The following is an 18,338-nucleotide window of genomic DNA, read 5'->3' on the forward strand; positions in this document are numbered from 1 at the left end:
CACCCCCTCCCTCCCCCTCCTCCCATTGGCCCACCCCGCCGCCACTCACCCCTCCTCCCCTCCTCCCCCCCTCTCCTCCCTTCCTCCCATTGGCCCTTCTCGCTGCCACTCCCCGCTTCCCCCCTTTCCCCATTGGCTCCCGCCGGGAAGAAGCGGGGCGGGCCCGGCGGGGCGCTCCCAGCGTGCCCCGCGCGCGGTGTGTGGAGAGCGCGGCCTGCTCCCGCCTCGCGCCCGCGCCGCCGCCGCCGCCATGTCCGAGTTCAGCCCCGCGGGGCCCCCCCCGGCCCCCGGCCCTCCCGGGGGGGCCTCGGCCGCCGGCCCGGCCTCGGGGGGGCCCCCTCCGCCCCCGGGCCCCGGCTCCGGGGGAGCTCCGGGGGTTGTGGGGGGGGGAGGAGGAGGAGGAGGAGGAGGCGGCGGCGGCGGCGGAGGCGGGGGGGGGGTGGGGGGCGGGGGGGTGGGAGCGGGGCCAGGCCCCGGAGGAGCCCCCGGGGGGGGCGGAGGGGCAGGAGGAGGCGGGGGGGGCCCGGCCGGGGGGATCCGGAAGGACGCGTTCGCAGACGCCGTGCAGCGGGCCCGGCAGGTGAGGAGCGGGGGGGGGGGGGGGAGCACCGGAGGGGGGGGTGGGGGGGGGAAACTCAGCCCCTGTCCCGGGTACCGGGGTGTGGGGGGGGCTGGACTTGACCCGCAGTAACCCCAGACCCGTCCCTATCCCCGGTTACAGGTGGGGGGGGGCCCTAAGTTGACCCCCAGTGCCCTAAATCCACCCCTATCCCCGGTTACCGGCGGGGGGGGCCCCCATTGACCCCCAGTAACCCCGAACCCAGCCCCGGTACCGGTACTGGCGAGGGGGGCACCTTAAGTTGACCCCCAGTGCCCCTAAATCCACCCCTACCCCCGGTTACCGGCGAGGGGGGGGCCCAAATTTGACCCCCAGTGCCCCTAAATCCACCCCTACCCCCGGTTACCGGCGGGGGGGGGGCTCAAGTTGACCCCCAGTAACCCCAACCCCCCCCCATGACCTCGGTTACCGACGGGGGGGGCCCGAATTGACCCCCAGTGCCCCCAAACCCACCCCTACCCCCGGTTACTGGTGGGGGGGCCCCGAATTGCCCCCCCCCAGCCCCGGTTATTGGGGGGGGGGGCCCGAATTGACCCCAAGTAACCCCAAACCCAGCCCCGGTAACCGGTGGGGGGGGGGGCTTTGGGGCTCCGGGGGGGCTTTGGGGGGGCTCTTTGGGGGGCTGGGGGCCGGCTGTGGGGTCAGCACTGTGGGGGGGGGCTCAGAGTGGCGTTATGGGGGGGCTGGGGGGGTCTTGGGGGGTCACGGTGCCCGGGGGGGGCTCCTGGGGGGCTGGGGGGCAGCTTTGGGGGCCCTTTAGGGTTTTGGGGCCCTTTTGGGGGCTGCTGTGAGGGGGGGGGGCAGATTTTGGGGTTTGGGGTAGAGTGGGGGGGGGGTCATGGGAGTGTTAAGGGGCTATGGGGGTGTTGGGGGGTCCCTGGGGGGGTCATGGGGCTGTTTTGGGGCTGGGGGGGTTCCTGGGGGGGGTCATGGGGCTGTTTTGGGGCTGGGGGGGCCGCTCTGGGGTTGTTTTGGGGCCGTTGGGGGGCTCCTGAGGCCATGGGGGGGCCCTTCGGGGTCGGGGGGGTCTGGGGGGGGCTTTTTGGGGTGCCCGTTGTGCTGTGGGGCTGGTGGCGGGTTTGGGGCCCCCCCCCGAGGTTTTGTGCCCCCCCCCCCAAGTGACATTTTGCCCCCCCCCATAAGGTTTTAGGGTTTCTTGTGAGGTTTAGCCCCCCCCCATGGGTGTTTGTGCCCCCCCCAATGACATTTTGCCCCCCCCAATGACATTTTGCCCCCCCCAGGACATTTTGGGGACCCCTTCCCATTTTGCCCCCCCCATGGTGTTTTGGGCCCCCCCAAGGGCCTTATGGGGGTCCCTACCATTTGGTGACCCCCCCCCAGAACATTTCAGCCCCCCCCCATGACATTTTGCCCCTCCCCAAAATTCTGTGCCCCCCCCGTAACATTTTAGGATCCCCCCCCCCCCAAAAAAAAACTTCCCTCCCCCCCGGATTTGGGGCCCCCTGTTTTGTGCCCTGGGGGGGGTGTCTCAATCAATTTTTGGGGTGCCCCCCCCCCCCCGCAGATCGCGGCGAAGATCGGGGGCGACGCGGGCCCGGCGGCGACCAACAGCGCCCCCCCCCCAGACTTCACCTTCGGGGGGGGGCAGAAGCGGCAGCTGGAGGACGGAGGTGGGGCCGGGGGGGTCGGGGCCCCCCTTTTCCTCACGGGGGGGCCCTTTACGTCCACCCCCCTTTTTTTTTTTGGGGGGGGGGGGTAACACCCCTCTGTGCTCTGTGCCCCCCCCTTTTTTTTTTTGTTTTTGTTTTTTTTTATCCCCCCCCCCCAATTTTTCTCCCCGCAGACCAGCCCGAGAGCAAGAAGCTGGCGGCGCAGGGGGACTGTGAGTACGGCCCGCGGGGGGGGCCGCCGACCTCCGTGGCCCCCCCGGAACGAGGAGGGGTTGGGGGGGACCCCCCCGGCGTGCCCCCCCCCCCGGCCGAGCGCGGCCGGCGGCCCCCCACCCTCACGGGGGGCTCGCTTCCCTCCGCAGCGCTCCCGGCTCAGCTGGGGCCCATGCACCCCCCTCCCAGGTGAGTTTGGGGGGGCCAAAAATCACCGGGGGGGGGTTAAAAATTACCTGGGGGGGTTAAAAATTACCGGGAGGGGGGGTTTGGGGTCCCTCACGCCCCCCCCCTTCTTGTGTCTGTGCCCCCCCCAGGTCGACGGTGACGGAGGAGTACCGCGTCCCTGACGGGATGGTGGGGCTCAGTGAGTCTGGGGGGGTTTTGGGGGGGTTTGGGGGAATTTTGGGGGCTCTGGGGGGTTTTAGGGGTTGGGGGGGCCCAGGAGGGTGCCCCCCCACTTAAAAAATCCCCCCCCCTTTAATTTTTACCCCGCAGTTATCGGCCGTGGGGGGGAGCAGATCAACAAGATCCAGCAGGACTCGGGCTGCAAAGTACAGATCTCCCCAGGTAGGGGGGGCAAAAACCACTAATTTTTGGTCAAGCGCCCCCAAAAAAACCCTTTTTGTCCTCATTTCGGGCTTGGGGGCCGCCTTTTATCCTCATTTTGGGGTTTGGGACCCCCCTTTTTGGGGTTTGCCCCCCCCTTTCTGCTCTCAGTGTGGGTTTGGGCCCCTCTGGTTCATCGAAGGGGATCGGGGGGGGTCCCCAACCCTTCTCATCCCCCAACTATAACCCGGGGGTGCCCCAAAACCCTCGTTTCTTCCCCAAAAATGATGCGGGGGGGTCTCCAAACCCCCTATTTTTTTTTTTTGCCCCCCCTGACCCCCCCATTCCCCACAGACAGCGGCGGCCTGCCGGAGCGCAGCGTGTCGCTGACGGGCTCCCCCGAAGCCGTGCAGTGAGTACCAAAACCCCCCAAAAACCCCCTAAAACCCCCTAAAAACCCTCCAAACCCCCCCAAAACCCTTCTGTGCCCCCCCCCCGAAAGGAAAGCCAAGCTGCTGCTGGACGACATCGTGTCGCGGGGCCGGGGGGGGCCGCCGGGGCAGTTCCACGACACGGCCAACGGGCAGAACGGCACGGTGCAGGAGATCATGATCCCCGCCGGCAAGGCCGGGCTGGTCATCGGCAAGGGCGGCGAAACCATCAAGCAGCTCCAGGTCTAAACCCCCCCTCTGACCCCCCCAATCCACGGGGGGGGCCTTTTTTAACCCCCCCCCTCGTTGTTTTACACCTCGTTTTCCCCCCCACCTTGTAGGAGCGAGCCGGCGTCAAAATGATCCTGATCCAAGACGGTTCCCAAAACACCAACGTGGACAAACCCCTGCGCATCATCGGCGACCCCTACAAAGTCCAGGTGCCCCCCCCGCGCCTTTTTTACCCCCCCAGGCCTTGTTTTGTCCCCCCAACCTAATTTTACGCCCCCCCCCCCGCAGCAAGCCTGTGAGATGGTGATGGACATCCTACGAGAGCGCGACCAGGGCGGCTTCGGCGACCGCAACGAGTACGGCTCCCGCATCGGCGGCGGCATCGACGTGAGGCCCTGAGGGGGGGGTTTTTTTCAAAGGGGGGGCCAGCTTTTGGCCCCCCCCCGACGGCTCACGACCCCTCCCCGTGTCCCGTTGCAGGTCCCGGTGCCGCGGCACTCGGTGGGGGTGGTGATCGGGCGCAGCGGGGAAATGATCAAAAAGATCCAGAACGACGCCGGGGTGCGGATACAGTTCAAGCAAGGTGGGCTGTGGGGGGGTAAAAAAAACTTGGGGGGGGGGCAAAAACGCAGTGGGGGGGTTCTTTAGACTCTCTGCTAACCCCCCCCCTGTTTTTTTTCCCCCAGATGACGGCACGGGCCCCGAAAAGATCGCGCACATCATGGGCCCCCCCGAGCGCTGCGAGCACGCCGCCCGCATCATCAACGACCTCCTGCAGAGCCTGCGGGTACGGCACCGGGGGGGGGCAACGAAAAAAAAAAACCCCCACGCCCCAAAATTCACCTCTCACACCTCCGTTTCTCTCCGTAGAGCGGCCCCCCCGGCCCCCCAGGCCCGGGAATGCCCCCGGGGGGGCGAGGGAGAGGGAGAGGGGCAGGGAGCTGGGGCCCCCCCGGGGGCGAGATGACGTTCTCCATCCCCACGCACAAGTGCGGCTTGGTCATCGGCCGAGGTGAGCCCCCAAAAACCCCCCAAAACCCCAAAAAAAAACCCAAAACCCCCCCAAAATAGAAAAGGGGGTTCTGAATTAACCCGGGGGGGGGCCCAGGGGGGGAGAACGTGAAGGCCATCAACCAGCAGACGGGGGCGTTCGTGGAGATCTCGCGGCAGCTGCCCCCCAACGGCGACCCCAACTTCAAGCTCTTCGTCATCCGCGGCTCCCCCCAGCAGATCGACCACGCCAAGCAGCTCATCGAGGAGAAGATCGAGGTGCCCCCCCCCGCTAAAAAACCCTCTAACCTCCCCCCCCGAGTCATTTCAGGGGGTTAATTTCTTCTCTTCCCCCCCCCCCAGGGGCCGCTTTGCCCGGTGGGGCCGGGGCCGGGACCTGGGGGGCCGCCGGGTCCCGCTGGCCCCATGGGACCCTTCAACCCCGGGCCCTTCAACCAGGGCCCCCCCGGAGCCCCCCCGCAGTGAGTATCGGGCTGGGGGGGGGGCTGGAGGGGTGGGGGGGGCGCGCAGCCCCCTCCTCACCTCCTCCTGTGCCCCCCCCGACAGCCCCGGAGGCCCCCCCCCGCACCAGTACCCCCCCCAGGGATGGGGCAACACCTACCCGCAGTGGCAGCCGCCGGCCCCCCATGACCCAAGTGAGTGCTGGAGGGGGGGGGGGCCTTAATTTTGGGACCCCCCCCTCGTTTCTGGACCCCCCCTTTATTTGTGGGACCCCCCCTTTATTTACAGGACCCCCCCCCTTTATTTGTGGGACCCCTCCCTTGCTTGTAGGACTCCCCCCCCTCCCCTTAATTTAAGCACCCCCCCTCATTTCTGGACCCCCCCTTATTTTTGGGGGCCCCCTTTATTTGCAGGACCCCCCCTTTATTTACTGGGGACCCCCCCTTAATTTACAGGACCCCCTTTATTTAAGACCCCCCCCTATTATTTGTGGGACCCCCCCCTCATTTAAAGGTCCCTCTTCTTTAAGGTATCCCTCTCATTTAGGGCCCCCCCCAATTTCCTGTGCCCCCCCCGCTTTCTGTAACCCCCCCCAATTTTCCATAACCCTCCCCAATTTCCTGTGCCCCCCCACCAATTTTCCATAACCCCCCCAATTTCCTGTGCCCCCCCCCCCTTATTTAAACCTCCCCCCTTCAACACACCCCTCTTATTTAGGGCCCCCCTCCCCCACTTTCTCCGCCCCCTCCCCCATTTTTTTGCACCCCCCCAATTTCCTGTGCCCCCCCCCATCTTCTGTACCCCCCCCCCCAATTTCCTGTGCCCCCCCATCTTCTGTAACCCCCCCCCAATTTTCTGTGCCCCTCCCTTTATTTAAGGATCCCCTCTTTAAGGCACCCCTCTTACTCAGGGCCCCCCCTCCCCCACTTTCTCCGCCCCCTCCCCCATTTTTTTGCACCCCCCCACTTCCTCTGCCCCCCCCCCAATTCCCTGTGCCCCCCTAATTTCCCGTAACCCCCCCGTTTTGCTGCCCCCCCCCCAGGCAAGGCGGCGGACCCCAACGCGGCGTGGGCGGCGTACTACTCGCACTACTACCAGCAGCCCCCCGGGCCCGTCCCGGGGCAGCCCCCGGCCCCCAGCGCCCCCCCCGTGCAGGGGGAGCCCCCCCAGCCCCCCCCCGCCGGCCAGTCCGACTACACCAAGGCCTGGGAGGAGTACTATAAGAAAATAGGTGAGGGGGGGGGCGATTTTGGGGAGGGAGGGGGCTGGGGAGAGGCTTTAGGGGTCCTGTGACCCCCCCCCAAAATGTTCTGGGGGGGTGGGGGGAAATTGGGGGGGTAATGGAGCCCCCCCCGGGGCTTCTTGCTATGGGGGGGACTGGGAATCCTTCGGGGGGGGCTCTGAGCAACTTGGGGGGGCAGAGTTGGCCCTGGGGGGGGGGACACAAATTATTGGGGGGGGGCCTCTGAACCACTTGGGGGGGGGGCAAATTAATTTGGGGGGCTCTGAATGTCTCTGGGGGGAGCAAATCACCACTGCGGGGGGGCTCTGAACCATTCCGGGGGGGGCAACCTCTTTGGGGGTGCCCTGCAGCCCCTCCAAACCCCCCCCAAATCCTCTGGGGGGGGCTTTTAAGGCCTTTATTTATTTATTTATCTATTTTTTAATTTATTTTATATTTTTTCTTGCCCCCCCCCCCCCCCCCCAGGCCAGCAGCCCCAGCAGCCCGGGGCCCCCCCTCAGCAGGACTACACGAAAGCCTGGGAGGAATACTACAAGAAGCAAGGTGAGCCCCCCCCCCCCCCCCCCCAAAAAAAAAAAAACACAAAAAACCATCAATTTTGGAAAGTTGGGGGTCCTTTAAACCCCCCCCACTCACTTTACAACCCCCCCGCAGCCGCCCAGGTGGCCACGGGGGGGGGTCCCGGTGCCCCCCCCGGCCCCCAGCCCGATTACAGCGCGGCCTGGGCCGAGTACTACCGGCAGCAGGCGGCCTACTACGGACAGACCCCGGGGGCCGCGGGGCCCGCGCCCCCCCCCACGCAGCAGGGACAGCAGGTGAGACCCCCCCCACACTGATACGACCCCCCCCCTGCTGATACGACCCCCCCTCGACGCTACGACCCCCCCCGCACCGGGATTTTGGGGTCTGGGGGGGGGTGGGGGGAAGCCCCTTCCTTGCTCTGTGCACCCTGGGGTGATGGGGGGGGGTGGATGGGGGGGGAAAGGGTCCTGGCCCCCCCCCAAAATGGCTCTGGGCCCCCCCCCAAATTGCTCTGGGCCCCCCCAGAATGGACCTGCCCCCCCCACAATTAAGCTGGGCCCCACAAAAATGGTACTGCCCCCCCCCCAACTGACCAGGACCCCCCCGAAAATGATCCTAAGCCCCCCCAACTGATCTGCACCCCCCCAAGTGCCCTGGGACCCCTAAAAATTCCCTTGCCCCCCCCCCAAAATTGCTGCAGCCCCCCCCCGTTGTCTATAGGGTCCATGTTTGCCCCCCCCCCTCTAATTTGGGGGCTCACAAATGCCCCCGGGGGGGGGTCTTAAACCCTATAAGGGCCCCAAAAATCCTGTAAGATCCCCCCAAAAAAAAAGACCCCAAAAACCACAAACGGGCCCCCAAAACCTCATAGCCCCTCCCCCCAAAAAAAAAAAAAAGACCCCAAAAACCTCAGAAGGGCCCCTAAAAGCCCCCCCACCCCCTTTAAGGCCCCCCCAAAACTAATGCCCCCCTAAGCCCTCCTGTTCCCCCCCCGGTGTTGGGGGGGGTCATTCTGCACCCCCCGGTGTTTTGGGGGGGGTCTTTTTGTGCCCCCCCCCCCACCTAACCCCCCCCTTTTCTCTCCGCAGGCTCAGTGAACCGAATGTGAACCCCCCGTCTGTGCCCCCCCCCCTTTTGTTTTGTGGCGAGCGCCCGCGGCCGGCCGGGACCAGCGCCCCCCCCCCCCCCCACCTAAAAACCACCCCCCCTGAGTGAGGAAGGAGAGGAGGGGGTGGTCCTGGCCCCCCCCCACGGCGCCCCCCCCCCCCCCTTTAAAAAAAAAAAAAAAAAAAACAAAAAAAGGCCCCAAAATCTCCTCGGGCTCGTCGCGCCCCCGGGGGTCCCGCGCCCCCCCTCCCCGCTCGTAGGTAGAGTCGAACATTCCTGGGGCGCCGCGCGGCCCCCCCCCCTCGTTCAAAAAGGGCCCCCCACCCCAAAAAAAGGGCCCCCCCCACAGCCCCGCAGGCGCGCCGAGGAGAGCGGCCCCCCCCCTCCCGCCCCCCCCCCCCCCCGGTTGTCTGCTCCGTTTTTACTTTTTACCGCTTGTTTTTAACTTCACAAATAAACGAGAAAACCCGAGCCCCCCCCCACGGCCACGGGGTGGGGAGGGGGGAATTTTGGGGGGGAAAGGGGAGATTTGGGGGGTTTCAGGGGAACGTTGGGGGGGCAAAGGGGGGTTTGGGGGGGGTTAAGGGGTATTTTCAGGGGGGTTGGGGGGGAAAGGGGGCTTTTTGGGGCAGGTAAGGGGGATTTGGGGGGGTAAAGGGGCTTTTGAGGGGGGTTTAGGGAAATTTTGGGGGGGTAAAGGGGGGGTTTGGGTGTGTAATGGGGCTTTGGGGGGGGTAAAGGGTCATTTTGGGGGGGTAAAGAGGGGTTTTTAGGGCAGGAAAGGGGAATTTGGGGGGTAAAGGGGGTTATTGGGGGGTAAAGGGGTATTTTGGGGGGTAAAGGGGCTTTTGGGGGAGGTTTGGGGGGTAACAGGATATTTTGGGGGGGGTTAAAGGGGCTTTTGGGGGGGGTAAAGCAGTGCTTTGGGGCATTAACGGGGCTTTTGAGGGGGCGTAAAAGGGCTTTTAGGGGGTAAAGGGGCATTTTTTGGGGGAAAATGGCTTTTGGGGGGAGAAGAAACATTTTTGGGAGGGGGCTTTGGGGGGTTAAAAGGGCTTTTTGGGGGGTATAGGGGCGTTTTGGGGGTGATGAGGATTTTGGGGTCAATAAAGGTGATTTTTGGGTCACAACGCCTGCACTGGGGCTGTGCAGCTCCGGCAGCCCTGGAGCTGTTTTTTGGGGTTAAACTAGGGGGTTTTGGGTACGGGGTCTTCCCCACGCTCGGATTTGGGGTAAAAAGCGGCTTTTTGGGACCGGGGCCTCCTGCCAGCTGCAGCCCCGAGGCTGCTTTTGGGGTGAAATCGGGGCCTATTGGTGCCACGCTGGACGCCCCCAGCCCTCAGAGGACCGCCGGCAGCGTTTTGGGGCTAAACCGCGCGGTTTTGGGGGCGGGAAACGGGGCGTCCGCGGTTGCCATGGCAACGCCTCAGCAGAGGGCGGGACTTCCTGGCGGACCATTTCCTGTGCGGCCACTTCCGGTGGGGGCTACTTCCGGGCCTGCGCGGTGCGGCCCCGGAGGGTTCCCGGAGCCGGCGGCGGCGGCGGCGCATGCGCGGTGGGGCCGAGGGGGGCTCTATAGGGGGCCGGGGGGGCCCTAGGGGGGCGGGGGGGGCCCTATGGGGGCGGGGGGGGGTCTATAGGGGCTGGGGTAGGGCTGCAGAGGCCCTGAGGGGGGGCCACATGGGGCTCTATAGGGGCTGGGGGGGCTCCATAGGGGCCCTATAGGGGCGTGTGGGGACCTGGGGGGGGGCTATAGGGGCCCTATAGGGGTGTGTCGGGCTCTGTGGGGGCGGGGGGGGGCTCTATAGGGGTCCCATATGGGTGTATGGGGCTCGGGGGAGCTGGGGGGGCTCTATAGGGACCCTATAGGGGCGAGTGGGGTTCTGGAAGGTCCGGGGGGGGGTCCTATAGGGGTGAATGGGGCTCGGGGGGGGCTCTATAGGGGCCCTATAGGGGCGTATGGGGCTTCATAGGGGGCAGGGGGGCGCGGGAGGGGGTCCTGGGGGTCTCTGGGGGGGGCCTTAGGGGGCTCTGCAGGGGGCTGGGGTGCCCTATGGGGGCCCAGGGGGTGTTTAGGGACCTCTGGGGGGGCCTTATGGGGCTCTATGGGGGGGGTATGGGGGCCATATGGGGGCCTGGGGTGGGCTGCAGGGATCCTTCCTCACTCACCTGCCCCCCACCCCCCCCCAGGACCCCCCTGAGGCTCATTGGGGGCTCCAAGACCCCCCCCACCGCAGCCATGGCCTCGCTGGTGAGTGCGGGGCCCTAAAATGGCCCCAAAAGACCCCAAAAAGGGCCCTGGGGGGGGGTCCCTCACCCCCCCTTTCCCCTCCCACAGGGTCCCAGCAGCCAGGTGGTGACCGAGTACGTGGTGAGGGTCCCCAAGTGAGTGACGGGGGGGCTATGGGGTGGGGGGGGTGATGGGGGGGCTGTGGGGTGATGGGGGGGTTATGGGGTTCATGGGGTGATGAGGGGGATTGGGGGGGGGTTTATGGGGTGGGGGCTGATGGGGGGGGTCAGGTTCATGGGGTGATGGGGGGGTTCTGGGGTGGTTATAAGGGGGGTTCTGGGGTCATTATGGGGTTTGTGGGGTGATGGGGGTTTTGTGGGGGTTATGGGGTGACGGGGGGGTTCTGGGGGGGTTCTGGGATGATGGGGGGGTTCTGGGGGGGGCTCTCGGGGTGACGCCGCCCCCCCAGGAGCAGCACCAAGCGCTACAACATCATGGCCTTCAACGCCGCCGACAAGGTCAACTTCGCCTCCTGGCACCAGGTGGGGGCGGGGGGCACGGGGTCAGGGGGTCACGGGGTCACAGGGTCATTGGGTTATGGGGTTATGGGGTTGGGAATGGGGTTATGGGGTCAGGGTTAAGGGATCGGGGTCATGGGGACAGGGACAGGGTTATGGGGGTGGGGTTATGGGGGTGGGATTGGGGTTATAGGGCGGATGGGGTTATGGGGACGGGGTTTGAGACAGTGGTTTTGGGGTCAGACACAGGATTTTGGGGTCAGACACAGGATTTTGGGGCCAGATGCAGGATTTTGGGCTCAGACATGGGATTTTTGGCTCAGACACAGGGTTTTGGGCTCAGACACGGGGTTTTGGGGCCAGACATGGGCTCAGACACAGGATTTTGGGCTCAGACATGGCATTTTGGGCTCAGACACAGGATTTTGGGGTCAGACACTGCATTTTGGGCTCAGACACGGTGTTTTGGGCTCAGACACAGCATTTTGGGGCCAGACATGGGCTCAGACATGGGGTTTTGGGTGCAGACACAGCATTTTGGGCTCAGCCACGGCATTCTGGGCTCAGACACAGGATTTTAGGCTCAGACACATCATTTTTGGGCTCAGACACCGCATTTTGGGGCCAGACATGGGCTCAGCCACGGCATTTCGGGCTCAGCCACATGGTTTCGGGCTCAGCCGCGGCGTTCCGCGTCCCTGACCCCGTATTTTTTGGGGCCGGCAGGCGCGCATGGAGCGGGACCTGAGCAACCGGCGCATCTACCAGGAGGAGGAGCTGCCCGAGGCGGGCGCTGGCAGCGAGTTCCACCGGCGGCTGCGGGAGGAGGCGCGGCGCAAGAAATTCGGGATCGTCCTGCGCGAGTTCCGCCCCGAGGACCAGCCCTGGCTGCTGCGCGTCAACGGCAAGGCCGGCCGCAAGTAGGGAGGGGGCAGCGCCCCAAAAACACCCCCCCCGTAACCCCACAGGCTGCTGGCACAGAGGGAAGCCCCGCTGGGACCCCAAAAGCTGCTGGTAGAGAGGCTGAATCGCCTGCTTTTACCCCAAAAATCCCCTGCTTTTACCCCAAAAGCTGGTGTTAGAGAGTGAATCGCTGCTTTTACCCCAAAGCCGTGCTGGTAGAGAGCCCAAATCTGCTGCTTTTACCTCAAAACCTGCTGTCGGCGAGTCTAAACCCCCAACTTTTACCCCAGAACCCACTGTTAGAGAGGGAATCGCTGCTTTCACCCCAAAACCTGCTGTTAGAGAGCCCAGAGAGACGGGGACAGGGCCGGGGCCGATCCCAGTGACCCGCTGGGTCCAGGACCAATCCCAGTGCCTCCCAGTGGGGACAGGAACAGGGCCAGGGCTGATCCCAGTGCCTCCCAGTGGGGACAGGGACAGGAACGGGGCCGATCCCAGTGCCCTGCTGGGTCCAGGACCGATCCCAGTGCCCCCCAGTGGGGACAGGAACATGGCTGATCCCAATCCCAGTGCCCCGCTGGGTCCAGGACCGATCCCAGTGCCTCCCAGTGGGGACAAGAACAGGGCCAGGGCCGATCCCAGTGCCTCCCAGTGGGGACAAGAACAGGGCCAGGACCGATCCCAGTGCCTCCCAGTGGGGACGGGTCCAGGACCGATCCTGATCCCAGTGCCCCAGTGGGTCCAGGACCGATCCCAGTGCCTCCCAGTGGGGACAGGACTGATCCCAGTGCCCCCCAGTTGGGACGGGGACAGGGCTGATCCCAATCCCAGTGCCCCAGTGGGTCCAGGACCGATCCCAGTGCCCCCCCCGCAGGTACAAGGGGGTGAAGAAGGGCGGCGTGACGGAGAACGCCTCCTACTACATCTTCACCCAGTGCCCCGACGGCGCCTTCGAGGCCTTCCCAGTCCAGCACTGGTACAACTTCACCCCCGTGGCCAAGCACCGCACCCTCACGGCCGAGGAGGCCGAGGAGGAGTGGGAGAGGTCGGTGGGGCTTTGGGGGGGGGGGCACCGGGACCCCCGGGGGGGGCTTTTTGGTGACTCCGTGCCCCCCCCCCAAGGAGGAACAAGGTGCTGAACCACTTCAGCATCATGCAGCAGCGGCGCCTGCGGGACCAGGACGAGGAGGAGGAGGAGAAGGAGAAGAAGGCCAAGAAGAAGGGCGGCGAGCTGAAGATCCACGACCTGGAGGACGACCTCGAGCTCAGCTCCGAGGACAGCGAGGCCAGCGAGGCCGAGGGTGAGCCTTTGATGGGGATTTTTGGGATCTTGGGGGGGGGATTTTTGGGTTCTAACCCCCCCCCCCCGACCCCCTCCCCAGGGGAGAAGGCGCCGAAGCCGAAGAAGAAGGCGCCGGCGGGGAAGAAGAAGAAGAAGAAGAAGGGCTCCGATGATGAGGCCTTCGAGGACAGTGATGACGGAGACTTTGAGGGCCAGGAGGTCGACTACATGTCCGACGCCTCCAGGTAAATTGGGGGGGGGTCCCGGGGGGCCCTGGTGGCCGTGCCCCCCCCTCAAAACCTGCCCCCTCTGCGCCCCGCAGCAGCTCGCTGGAGGAGGACGTGGGGAAGGCCAAGGTGACCAAGGAGGACGATGGCCCCAAGGGTGAGTGTGGGGGTCTGGGGGGGTTGAGGAGGGTGTGGGGGGGGCGTTGTGACCCCCCCCCAATCCGTGCCCCCTCCCCAGGCATCGATGAGGCGAGTGAGAGCAGCGAGGAGAGCGAGGAGGAGAAACCGGCGGAGGAGAAGGAGGAGGAGGAGGAGGAGAAGAAGGCGCCGACGCCGCAGGAAAAGAAGAAGAAACGAGGTAAAAACCCCCCGGGGGGGTCGTTTTGGGGTGAAACCGGCCGGAAACGGGCCCGTGGTGGTCGCTGGGGGGGTGCTGACGGTGCTGCCCCCCCCCAGACAGCAGCGACGAGTCGCAGACCTCGGAGGAGAGCGACATCGACAGCGAGACCTCGTCCGCGCTCTTCATGGCAGTAAGGGGGGGGCTGGGGGGGGTACAGAGGGGTCCGGGGGGGTCCTGGAGCTCGTCCCCACCCCCCCTGTGTTCCCCCCACAGAAGAAGAAGACCCCCCCCAAGAGGGAGCGCCGGGGCTCGGCCAGCAGCTCGCGGGGGGGCAGCCGCCCCGGGACCCCCACGGTGGAGCCCGGAGCCGCCTCTGGCACCCTGCGGGCTGCGGCCAGCAAGCTGGAGCAAGGTGGGGGCAATTCCTGGCACATGGGGGCAGTTCCTGGGGCAGTTCCTGGCATCCTGGGGCAGTTCCTGGGGCAGTTCCTGGCACCTAAGGGCAATTCCTGGCATCCTGGGGCAGTTTCCGGCACCCGGGGGCACTTTCCAGCACCCTGGGGCAATTCCTGGGGCATTTCCCACCCCCCCGGGGCACTTCCCACCCTCCTGGGGCATTTCCCAACCCCTCTGGGGCAGTTCCCAGCCCCTTGCTCCAACCCCTGGTCCATTTCCCACCCCCTGAGCCACTCCCCAGTCCCTTTCCCAACCCATTTCCCCCCCACAACCCCTCTGGGTGCCCCCCCACCCCCTCCCCACCCCCCCTACCCCCCTTTAACCCCCCCTCACCCCCTTTTAACCCCCCCTCACCCCCTTTTAACCCCCCCCGTGACCCTACCAGGCCGCCGCCAGCCGGGTGCCGTCGGAGGAGACCCCCCGGCCGCCAAGCGCCTGAAGCTGGACCCTGGCCCCCAGCCTCCATCGGGGAAATGCACCCCCAGCAGCGGGTGAGCGGAGGGGGTCCCGGGGGGGGGGGATCGGAGCAATTTCAGGGCCCCCCCCGACCCTTTTACGACCCCCCCCCAGCGAGGTGCAGCTGACGGAGGAGGCGGTGCGGCGCTACCTGACGCGGAAGCCGATGACCACCAAGGATTTGCTGAAGAAGTTCCAGACGCGGCGCACGGGGCTGAGCAGCGAGCAGACCGTCAACGCCCTGGCCCAGCTCCTCAAGCGCCTCAACCCCGAGCGCAAGGTGATCGGCGACAAGATGCACTTCTTCCTCAAGGAGTAGGGCCGGGGGGGGCGCGGGGGGGGCACCCCGAAAGTGGGAGAGTGCCCCAAAAGTGGGAGACAGCCCAAAAGTGGGAGAGCCCCCAGAAAATGGGAGGACTCCCATTATTGGGCTTCTCTCACTGGGATTCCCTTCCTGGGAGCTCCTGCTTTAACTGGGATCCCCCCCCCCAAAGTGGGAGACCCCCCCCCCAAAACTGGGAGAAACCCCAAAACTGGGAGAGCACCCCCAAATCAGGAGACAGTCCCCGAAGTGGGAAACCCCCCTCAAAATGGGAGTCTTCCCTTTATTGGGATCCCCTCCTCTTTATTGGGATTCCTGTTGTTGGGCTCCTCTCACTGGAATCTCTTTATTGGGAGCTCCTGCTTTAACTGGGATCCCCCCCCCAAATTGGGAGACCCCCCCCCCCCAAAAGTGGGAGAGCCCCCAAAAGTGGGAGAGCACCCCCAAAATCAGGAGACAGTCCCCGAAGTGGGAGACCCCTCCTCAAAATGGGAGTCTTCCCTTTATTGGGATCCCCTCCTGTTACTGGGATCCCCCCCCTTTACTGGGACACCCCCCCCAACTGGGATTCCTCTCCTGTTTATTGGGATCCCATCCTTGTACTGGGAGCCCCTCCTTTAACTGGGATCTCCCCCCCCCGTTACTGGGATCCTCTCCTGTACTGGGAGCAGCCCCTGTACCGCCCCCCCCCAATAAACCACCAGGTTTCGTACCCCGCATCCTTGGCGTATTTTGTGCCCCCCCCCCCCCCCCGGTGTTTCCACTGCAGAAAATCCCATTTTTGTAGGAAAAATCCCTTTTTTCCCTTTCCAGCCCCTATTTTTAGCGGATTCCTCCCTCCCCCCTGCTGCACTGGAATGGCTTCCACCTGCCCCCCCCCGGCTAAAAAAATCCCAATCCCCCCCCCGGTGGGGGTTCAGTCCCTGTTTTGGGAGGGAGGGGGGAAGCATTTACCCCCCCCCCCAGCACCCCCCAAGGGCCCAACCCCAACGGGGGGCCCCAAATTCTGCCCCCCCCACCCCCTCCCCTGCCCCCCCCATTCCTCAGAGGGGGGGTTGAAGCCCCCAGTGAGGGGGGGGGGCAGCCCCAGGGCAGCTCAGGGTTAACCCCAGCCCCCCCCCCGGTGCCCCCCCCGCGGCTCGAGGGCCATAAAAGCGGCGGTGCCGGGGCCGGGGGCAGGCAGCAGGATGGCAGCGCCCCCGCTCCGCGCAGCCTTCGGCCTCCTCCTCCTCCTCCTCGCCGCCTGCGCCCCCCCCGGGGCCCAAACCGCCGCGGGGGGGGCCCCCCAAACCCCCCCCCAAACCCCTTGCTCTGGAGGGGGGGGCCCTGCACAGAGCTCCGGGGGGGCCCCTCCGCAGCGTCCCCCCGCCGCTCCTCCGAGCCGGGGGGCTGCCGGGGGGGGGTCCCCGGAGCTTCCACCGCCCCCCCCTCCTCGGCGGCTCCCCCGGGGCAGCGGGGGGGGGTCCGGGGGGGGCGCCCCCCCCTGCGGGCTGCGCAGCGTGGCCGTGCGGGTGCGCGACCTGGGGCTGGGTTACCCCTCGGAGGAGACGGTGCTGTTCCGGTACTGCGGGGGGGCCTGCCCCGCGCCCCCCTCCAACCACGGGCTGGCCTTGGCTCGGTTACGGCCCGGGGGGGGCCCGGGGGGGGGCTCCGGGGGGGGCCGGGCCGTGCTGCAGGCCCAGTCGTTACGAGGACGCCGCCTTCCTGGACGAGCGGCACCGCTGGCACCAGCTCAGGCAGCTCTCGGCCGCCGCCTGCCGCTGCGTGGGGTGAGCCCCCCCCTCGAAAAAAAGCCCCCACCAAGGAAAAAAAACAGCACGGCGAGGAGTGGGGGGGTCGCGCTTTATTCTGGGGGGGCTCCCGGCGCTGCCTCCGCTCCGTCAATAAACGCCGTGGAGCCGCCCGGGGGTGCCGGCGTCGTGTCTGGGGGGGTGGGGGGCAAACGGGGGGGGGTCAGGGAGGTGTAATGGGGGTTGGGGGGGGGATTAAGGATAAGGGGGGGGCGCACACTTACCCGCGGGGGGGCGTTGCGGCAGATGATGGAGACGCGGCGCCCCCGCGGCACCCGGCGGCCCCCGAAGAACGACTCCTCGTCCCGAAGGATCTCGTGGGTGAAGTCGTAGCGCGCCGCGTCCCTGGGGGGGGGGGTAATTAGCGTGTGAAGGGGTTAATGAGCGTGCGGGGGGGTTAATTAGCGTGTGGGGGGGTTAATTAAGGAGAGGGGGGGGCACTCACCGCAGCACGTAGAGCGAGCCGGGCTCCAGCAGCAGCTCCAGCCACTCGCCGGGCGCGCGGCAGCTCACCAGGCGCATGACGGCCGCCGACAGCAGCGAGAGCCCCGCGATGGTGCAGCCGCAGAACTGGGGGGTGGGGAACCAGCAAAAGGGGGGGGGGGACACGGGACGTCAGCACCCGGCCCCCCGCCCCCGCCCCAAAAAAGCCACCCCCCCCAAAGTGCCCCCACCTTGACGCTGTCGACGTGCGGGCGGACGAAGCCGCGGGGGTGGAGGTCGAGGACGTGGACGAGGCCGAGGGGGGGGCGGCCGGGGGGGAAGGCGGCAGCCACCCGGCTCAGCACCGCCCCCGCCGCCGCCCCCCAGCGGCCCCGCTCCGTCTCCCGGTAACCGCAGATGGCCTGGGGGGAGGGATGACCTCTGACCTCCGACCCTGTGACCTTTGACCTTCGGGTCTGACCCTGGTGCCCCCGACCCCATGACCCCTACAGCTCCGTGACCCCAAAGCCCTGAAAGCCCCCTGACCCCTGGTGACCCCAAATCCCTCATGACCCCTAACCCCAGTGACCCCTAACCCCAGTGACCCCCAAAGCACCGTGCCCCCTAACCCTGGTAACCCCCAGCCCCCTTGACCCTTAACCCCCTGAACCCTGACCCCAAATCCCTGTGACCCCCAGCACTTTTGACCCCTCACCCCATGACCCCTCACCCCATGACCCCTAGCACCGGTAACCCCTAACCCAGCAACCCCCTTACACTGTGACCCTGTGACCCCGTGACCCCTCACCCCGTGACCCTTCACCCCGTGACCCCTCACCCCGTCCCAGTGATCGAACTGGTACGGCCGCCGGCCCAGCCCCGGCTCCAGCTCCCGCAGCAGCTCGGCTGCCTCCGCCGGGCTCACGAAGCCGCCGCGCACCAGGGCCGAGCCCCGCAGCCGCCGCTCCACGGCCGGGGCCGAGGCTCGGAGCAGCGGCGCCACCCCCGCGCCCCCCGCCCCCTCCGGGACCCCCCCGGCCCCGCTCAGGGCCCGGAGCCCGCACAGGCCGCGCGCGCGGTGCATGCCGGGAGCCGGGCGGCCGGCCCCGGTGCACGACGGGAGGAAGGTCGGGGACTGTGCCCGGCGCGGTGCATGCCGGGAGGAAGGTCTGAGATTGACGTGACGCGGGGCATGTTGGGAAGGAGGTCGAGAGCAGAGCCGGACGCGGTGCATTCTGGGAAAAAGGTCTGAGTTGGGCGCGACGCGGTGCATGCCGGGAGGAAGGTCCAAGTTTGACGCGACGCACTGCATGCCGGGAAGGAGGTCCGCGTTGGAGCTGTCGCGGTGCATGCCGGGAGGAAGGTCGGGGCTGGCCACCACGAGGTGCACGCC

The 18,338-nt window shown here is 66.6% G+C and overlaps 3 protein-coding genes across 4 annotated transcripts; 2 read left to right on the forward strand and 1 right to left on the reverse strand.

Moving 5' to 3' along the window:
• Window positions 1-186: 186 nt before the first annotated feature.
• KHSRP (KH-type splicing regulatory protein) lies at window positions 187-8,139 on the forward strand. Of its 2 annotated transcripts, XM_082785202.1 has the most exons (20): window positions 187-580; window positions 2,145-2,250; window positions 2,424-2,462; window positions 2,613-2,652; window positions 2,781-2,830; window positions 2,962-3,033; window positions 3,367-3,424; window positions 3,515-3,686; window positions 3,785-3,883; window positions 3,963-4,061; window positions 4,155-4,257; window positions 4,361-4,461; window positions 4,545-4,686; window positions 4,783-4,943; window positions 5,028-5,146; window positions 5,232-5,320; window positions 6,169-6,357; window positions 6,835-6,912; window positions 7,024-7,184; window positions 7,980-8,139. In XM_082785202.1, exons 1-20 carry the CDS (start codon window positions 251-253, stop codon window positions 7,986-7,988), a joined length of 2,217 nt encoding a protein of 738 aa, XP_082641328.1. In that variant the 5' UTR covers window positions 187-250; the 3' UTR covers window positions 7,989-8,139. The 2 variants fall into 2 exon arrangements, with proteins under 2 accessions (XP_082641328.1, XP_082641327.1); XM_082785201.1 differs by having other exon boundaries at window positions 2,424-2,652.
• Window positions 8,140-9,486: 1,347 nt separating this feature from the next.
• GTF2F1 (general transcription factor IIF subunit 1) lies at window positions 9,487-15,431 on the forward strand. Its single transcript, XM_082785203.1, has 14 exons — window positions 9,487-9,553; window positions 10,189-10,249; window positions 10,337-10,383; window positions 10,698-10,770; window positions 11,473-11,666; window positions 12,524-12,694; window positions 12,772-12,950; window positions 13,032-13,176; window positions 13,254-13,315; window positions 13,397-13,516; window positions 13,615-13,688; window positions 13,772-13,910; window positions 14,340-14,445; window positions 14,525-15,431. The coding sequence occupies exons 2-14, from the start codon at window positions 10,238-10,240 to the stop codon at window positions 14,727-14,729; spliced, it is 1,527 nt and encodes a 508-aa protein (XP_082641329.1). The 5' UTR covers window positions 9,487-9,553; window positions 10,189-10,237; the 3' UTR covers window positions 14,730-15,431.
• Window positions 15,432-16,560: 1,129 nt separating this feature from the next.
• Window positions 16,561-18,296, reverse strand: ALKBH7 (alkB homolog 7; the record flags this gene model as incomplete). The annotated part of the gene is made up of 4 exons (XM_082785204.1): window positions 16,561-16,867; window positions 16,968-17,092; window positions 17,197-17,367; window positions 17,784-18,296. The coding sequence occupies 4 exons, from the start codon at window positions 18,294-18,296 to the stop codon at window positions 16,576-16,578; spliced, it is 1,101 nt and encodes a 366-aa protein (XP_082641330.1). The 3' UTR covers window positions 16,561-16,575.
• Window positions 18,297-18,338: the final 42 nt, after the last annotated feature.

The sequence above is a fragment of the Aythya marila genome (genome assembly GCF_965140915.1).
Source record: "Aythya marila genome assembly, contig: HAP1_HAP1_SCAFFOLD_71, whole genome shotgun sequence".
Classification (NCBI taxonomy): domain Eukaryota; kingdom Metazoa; phylum Chordata; class Aves; order Anseriformes; family Anatidae; genus Aythya; species Aythya marila.